The following is a 7500-nucleotide window of genomic DNA, read 5'->3' as shown; positions in this document are numbered from 1 at the left end:
AGATGACGTCATAGGACATTGGCGCCAAATTCCTCTGAATGCAATTTTGAGTTGCCATCAGCTGTTCCGACCTCTCCGTTTTCTGTGATAAAAGTCCGTTTTCTGTAACCCCCAATCCAAAGTCGATTCTGATTGGTCAACATCTACGGAAACGACCAATCATAACTCGCCAAGGAGGATGACGTCATACAATATTGGCGCCAAAATCTGCCGAAAGCATTTGTAAACAAGCGCGAAGGAGTTTCACATGATAGTGTTGCAAAAATGTTGGTTTCTGACCTCCGTAAGGAATTCTACGACGTGATAAAAGGAAAGGTAGGTCATATAAGACGCATGGTTTATGAATATGTAAGTTACACACATTATATTAATTCAATGGAACCGAAAAAAAGGTTAATAAGGAACTTTGCAATTCAACCGGGTTATAAAGTGACTGATTACGAAGACATTTTAAATAAGTGTTATTATGTTATTGTAAATATTTTTTTAGTGGCTTCTATTACATTCACTCATCCATTGATTTCGTTCATAATTCATATTAGTGTTAGACTTTTCTCCCTCCTGATATCATTTTGATAGTTTAGCAATGATTTATGATCATAAATATTGAAAAATATGTGATGTAAAGTACGATTTATGGATTCATGTAAAATTAAAGAGAGAGTCAAAAAGTGAAGTAATAATTATTATATCGACTTCGCTAGAATATTAGTTTTAAATACTTTTTTTTTTTTTTTTGGATTTAAAAGGAATGAAATGGAAGGCATTTAAATGGGTATGTATAACCCACATGATACATGCTTATGACAAGATACTGTGTATATCCATAAGATTTACTTCTTTTATTGTATGCTACCTTGATATTTTCTTTCCCAAATCCCTTTTTGATATATTTTCCTGATTCCCCTTTGCAGCGTATCCTTGTTCTTGCACACTTTGACATAGACGGAATATGTGCAAGCAAAATCCTACAGTCCCTGTTCCGCACAGATCACATCCTGTACACAGTTGTTCCCATCAAGACAAGAACAGATCTTATCAATGCCTTCCAACAACATGCTGAACAGGTATGTATTTCGAGAACTGTAGATTATTCACAGTTATGGGCAGGAGGGTTAAGGTTATCATTAGCAAATAGTTAAGAAAAAGAGAGAGAATACATGAAAGAGTATTAGTATTGTTCATATGCAGAAAATCAAGAATAAAGTGAATAAATAAGACTGTAAAGATATTCAACTAGTATCTTTTAAGAACACAAAACAATACCTTGAGGTGTTAAAGATACTTTGCGGAAATTGAAGGTAAGGCCACAATTGCTTTTCAAAGTTTACAAATATATTCTTCCGTGACCAAGACTTCTATACTCAGGCAAAGATGGTCATACCTCCACCATGTCTATTTTGGCAAGATACAGATTGTTTATCCCCCTGCTAATTAATCATCAACTAGGGAATGACTCCAAGCTTTTAATTTTCATATAGTCCAGTGATTAGCGATGACCATTAACATGAATAGTTCTGTTAGAATCGTCTGGTGGATTTTATTCACCAAATCTACTTGAAGCTTCTGTAACCTGTAATTGATGGCCTACGGTATTAAAGTAAATGTAATAGTGGTGCTTCTCACTCTAGCAATGCCCAATTAACTAACGCATGTATTCTGGTGAGCTAGACCTAGACCAGTTCCTTATTTGACAATTAATAGCCAAGGAGGCCTATAAGCTCCTATTTTGTTATAGATATATGGTGGAGCTTTCTTGGCCTTTGCAATGACAGACAGTGGGCAGAAGATCAGTGGTAGATACACAGGTGTTTTTGAAACATTGATCATAGAAATATGTTCAGAGTTTATTTTGAATCTGCTTTTAGATGTAGACATTATTTTAATTTCCATTCTTATCCCCAGATTAAGCATATCATCCTGATAAATTGTGGGGGATGTGTGGACATTGTGGACATTCTTCAGCCTCCCGAAGACATTGTCTTCTTTGTGGCTGATAACCATAGACCCCTTGATATCTGCAATATTTACAATGCTGATCAGGTAAGCATCTCCTGAGAGTTAGGTTCATTCAGAGAGAATTTAACCCATTGACAGCGGAAGGCATGATTTGCTGACAAGGCAGAGTCTGTCGTAGACGCGGATGGCTCTGTGCCAAACAATATAAACCTGCCACATGACTGTATACATATTTTACTAAAACTGTGACCAATGGGTTAAGAATAGATTGCGAATAATTAATGGGATCATCTTTTTGCTTTCAAGCTAGAACTGTTCAATTTATCCATTTATTCATATTATTTGGACATATCTTGTGTCAATTATAAACATTGGGTCATTATAAAAAAATTTAATTACTGAAATATAAGTAGATTAATTAAATTAAAGATAATTTTCATCCAAGGTGTTTCCAATAAATTTGTAAATAGCTTAGTTATTTGAAGTATAAATGTAATAATTGTCCTGACACTTGTCTGAGAGTGATGATTATGAGAATAATGTATTGTGTTTTAAATAATTTACATTTACATTGAAGCTAAACAACCTTTTAGGAAAAAATACATTTATCAATTTATTTATAGATAACAAAAAGTCCAAAGTAGCCTTAGTACCAAAATACTATAAGAACATGTTACAAAAAGTGATTATTGCAGAAGGCTGTATTGGTTAAGACATTGCACATATATCAAAGATGCGCACTAGAGATTCCTTGTTAATCCTCTCTGGACGGGTGGTACAGTACTGTACCGCTCATTCAAAAGCCCAGTGGCCGGGCGGCACAGTATTGTGCCAGCCATTCAATTGATTTAGGCCTAATAATTCGAACGCCCCGGCATTGTGACATTCAAGGCTAGAATGCCCCCATCGTGGATGGGTTAAATAAGAAGCAGGTCCACACACTACCCTCTCAGAATATTTGAGATTTAAGCTTGATGGCCCTTAATTTCTTGTATTACATATGTAATACTAATTAGCATTTGGTATGATACATTAGTTACACAACAAGGAATTACTAGCTTGTATTTTGAACAAAAAATGCAGTTTGAAAGTGATCCTACACTGTGAAAAATGTAGCAGAAGGCTTAGAAATAAAAACAAGGAGGTGAATTGTTTAAAAGTATCATTGAACTATCATAATCAGATATTCATTGTTTTTACTATATTTTCCATGGTGTTACATATGCTCCTTGGTAAAATGAAAGCGCTCAAGATATAGCTTGAAGATGGCATAGGGTTGAATATATGTGTGGGCCAGAAATGAAATTTATATATTTATATAAATATATGATATGTATATTTATTCCATTAAATCTTGATCTTGTGCAACAGGTCCGAATCCTGACAAAGTTAGGAGATGATGAAGAAGTCCCAGCTTTTGATGATATCTTCCGTGAGGATGAGGTAAGATCTTGAATGTGTTTTTAATACTATTTTTTCACCAATATCTGGTTAATATTTTTCCAGATATTTTCCAAATGTTAGTACTTGTGTCTATATAGATTTCTCTAGTGTTGTTAAAGAATGTTTTCATGCTGTATGTTTCATCCATATTAAAGATAAAGGTTGAAGAAACTTCCTCAAATTTGAGTTTCACAATTCCTTGAGAATAATTTGTAGTAGGTAATATTAGTGACCTTGAAACAGTATATGAAGATACTTCCAGTCTACATCATGCTCTCTCTAAATCCTCTTCAGAAAAATGAATTTTTTGATGGTCATTTAGAATTCGAGAACATTTGAAGTGTACAAATGATATCAAAACATTCTGTTTTATACACAGTTTCTTTTTATTACACAATGTCAATTCACTATCCTGTAAATGTTAGATATGCTATCAAGGCCCAAATTTAGGTACTCATTTAATCATTGTATTATCCAGCAGCCTTGAGGATATATATATACTTCTTTAATTTGTGCAGTATTTATGTGGTTCTTACTTCATGTGATTAACTTATTTACTAAAAATGTTGAAGGAATAATCAGATATTCAGTTAATGTAGGTTTGTTGATTACAGAATACAAAAACAAATATTCTGCCAGTCATATCTCCCATCTTATACCTCTTCCTTCTGTTGTTTACACACATATCCTTGCATTGGGCATATGCAGGATTACATTAGGAGATATAAAAGACCTTATTCTTTAGCCCATTCACGCTGAGGCTTATTTTTGCCTAATGCCACTCCCACTGGCTAGATAACAAACGCACTCAGTGACTAAGCAAAAGATCTCTCTTTTTCAGTATTATGTAATTGATGATTTTTCTGTACTAGATATAGTATCAGCATCTCTTGAAAATTACTCTTTCATCTCAAATTAGTTTCATTTTTTTATTGTGGTAGAAAGATTGAATCAATCAGTACCAGATATGGTAATTTACCCTCACTCCATCCCATTCACACCAAAGTAGATATAGGAAAACAGCCTGCCAGTTTTTAAAAGCTTATACTCTATTAAGGTTTCTTAGTCAATTTACCTAATTGCTCAATTGAATTCATGTGATCGAGCATATATGGGTTGGGCCATGATCATTAGTGTATTTTGTGAAATACAGAATGCATATCAATGTGTATATATAGTTTTACCAAAATCGTGTCCACCTTCATTAGATTGAATTATTTATTTTTGAAATCCCAGCTGTATTATTGTGTTTCCGCTTAGCCAGATATACATTGTGAATTTGGAACCTTGAATTTAGTTTTGCATATTGCCTCTCATAATAGCCTAAATCTTCCCGTAACTAACTGGTGACATGATTACTTTATTTCCAAGGCTAATGTGGTGAGTGATGACAAAACCTTATGTCAGAAAGTTTATAGGAACTCATAACAGTAATGATTGAAAAGTATCCGTTCACTCCAGGCAATGTTTATCTTTACACTTGAGTAGTGGAGTACTCCATTCTTCATGGTAATATAGCTTTTATTTTGCTCTGTAACTGAATCAAAGGCAGTTTGTCATCTGTGTCAGATTTATTATTTATGTAGTACAAGCACAACTTCTGTCTCAATAGTCAATTAACCCATTAATTTAAAGAATCACAATCCTTTTGTAGTGGGTTTCTCCTCCTCCTTCATGTTGTAGTGAGTGGAAAAGTTGCAGTCTATAGTTCAGGAAAAAATAATTCTGTAAAAGGAATTTATGTAAAACTTGTGTTTAGCAATATATTTTGCCATACACTACAATATATTTATTTTATTAAAAAGTACCGTTCAAGAATTTTATGGTGCTAGATAATAGCTCTAGGATTTGTGCATAATTAAGGTATATATAGTAAAACTGGAATATTTCTCAGTTATTTGTGTAAGGTCCACCTTGAAAGTGCTAAGGTATTTTTCATTTTGATATTGCAGAGTGATGAGGAAGAGGAGAGTGATGAGGAGGGTGGCAAGAGGCAGAGATTTGACGAAGCCGCTCTCGAAAGGCGAAGAGGAAGACGTCAGTGGGAGCAACAACGTCACAAAATCTTATTCGACTATACACAGTTTTCATACTATGGAAGTTCGGTAAGAAGTGAATGTCTCGTCATTTCATATCTAACGTGAAATTATAAAGGAAAATTATGTTAATACTAAATATTTACAATCTCATTGTTGTTAAACACCTCTCCTGTGTCATTAACAGTTTCAACTTTCATTTCTCCTTCTTATGTTTAATATCTGCTTTCTTGCAGCTTTTTCATTTCTCCTTTCTTATGTTTAATATCTGCTTTCTTGCAGCTTTTTCATTTCTCCTTCTTATGTTTAATAACTGCTTTCTTGCAGCTTTATCATTTCTCCTTCTTATGTTTAATAACTGCTTTCTTGCAGCTTTATCATTTCTCCTTCTTATGTTTAATATCTGCTTTCTTGCAGCTTTTTAAAATCTCTTGACATTAATCATACTCTTCATTACTCTTCTGTCTCTTCAACTATAAAACCGTTCTTAACCCATTCATGACTGATAACATCATATCACGTCATCAGAAGATTTCTGGCATGACGGGGGATGATATGAAGTTTTTCTGTATATACACATTGTACATATAAACACATTGTAGTTGCATTAGTATATACACATTATACTTGACTTTATATATATATATATATATATATATATATATATATATATATATATATATATATATATATATAAAAATCATCATCCCTAAGAATAGCATGAATATTGCTCTGAGAGGTTCAGCATGGCCTGTGCCTCAAGAAATCTCTGGGCAGGAAGCTGCATGTGCTTGCTATATTGCTGCCAGGTGCAGAATTAGACAGATATCTGCCATGATGTCAATAGATTGAGGGCCCACTATCATGATTGGGTTCAGAAATATAAGTTTTTCTTCTCCAAGTTCATCTAAAAAACTATTTATGCAATAAAAATCCAATAAATGCATGATAAGGCAATAATTTCCCCTGAAGCAGTAGTAGTGTATGCCCAATAGGGAGGCATGATGCAATATAGACTACAAGCTTGTATCATATAGCTGATTTTTCATCACTGCTTTTCATCAGTTGTCTTTTTTTTTATCAATATAGAAACAATAAAATACACTTTTCAGTAGATTAACTGCACCATTGGTGTTGAGAGGAGGTGGATGGTAAAGGGTGGTAATGGGGAGTCTATTATATTTCTTTAACATATTCAAAATTTAACAATATATTCCTTAACATAAGGGCAAAGGTGCAAGAATATAGACAATAACCTGATGTCAATAGGACTGGTTGTAGCCATGATCTCATTGAATTAAGTTTTCAATATATATATATATATTTTTTTTTTTTTTTTTTTTTTTTGTAATTTTTCAAGTGTTATTATTTATAAGAAATATTTCTTATGAATATGCGTATGATTGATGAAATAATCGTGAAGTGAGCCTTGTAAACTTTGCTATAATTAGAAATGGAAAATGAATATGGCAAAAATATGATTTGGGAATAGGTATTTCACAGCATGTCATGCAGGCATGATGTCATCACATGTCATCATTTCATGACATATGGTAAATTACTAGCCTTAAAGTTCTCAATTTCTTGTAGGTGATATCTCCTCTATATTAGTAAATCTATTTGTCTCTCTTGTCCACCACTTTACAGAGACTCATTCTTATTTCTCCCTCTTCATTTCATAGTACAACACCTTTTGCAGCAACTCTCTATTGCATGGCAGGTCAGGTCTCCACCTAAAGTCACTCTTCCTTTGGTGATTCCCTGATAAAATGATCCATCTCTTTCCAGAAATCTCTCTCCTCATCTACAAAACCAACTTAGGAAGGATACTCAGATAGGATATTTTCATTGTCAGACCCAAACCCATCTAGATATTCTTACCCTACTCTACCCATTAATAATATCCTGAAGAACATTAGATGTGATTGTTCTTACCATATTTCTCCCTATTTATTTTAATATTGCAGAACAATGTACATCCTCCATCCACCTTTCTAGCTTTACTTCCCCTCCATATGTTCTCTTATTGAAATATTTATCCATTGTGGATCTGTGGCAACAC

The 7500-nt window shown here is 33.5% G+C and overlaps 1 protein-coding gene across 1 annotated transcript in view; it reads left to right on the top strand.

The window, feature by feature from the left end:
* Nucleotides 1-157: 157 nt before the first annotated feature.
* Nucleotides 158-7500, top strand: part of Cdc45 (cell division cycle protein 45) — a 17943-nt gene continuing 10600 nt past the window's right edge. Inside the window, exons 1-5 of the mRNA XM_043029196.2 lie at nt 158-315; nt 915-1067; nt 1906-2043; nt 3331-3402; nt 5355-5507. Coding sequence (XP_042885130.1) covers nt 265-315; nt 915-1067; nt 1906-2043; nt 3331-3402; nt 5355-5507 — 567 coding nt within the window. The 5' untranslated portion in view covers nt 158-264. The remainder of the gene's footprint in view (nt 316-914; nt 1068-1905; nt 2044-3330; nt 3403-5354; nt 5508-7500) is intronic.

This window comes from Penaeus japonicus, unplaced genomic scaffold (genome assembly GCF_977035675.1).
Source record: "Penaeus japonicus unplaced genomic scaffold, GWHDUDI00000001_assembly GWHDUDI00000037, whole genome shotgun sequence".
In the NCBI taxonomy this organism is placed as follows: domain Eukaryota; kingdom Metazoa; phylum Arthropoda; class Malacostraca; order Decapoda; family Penaeidae; genus Penaeus; species Penaeus japonicus.
Note: the sequence above shows the minus strand (reverse complement) of the source record. Positions and strands in the feature narration are given on the sequence as shown.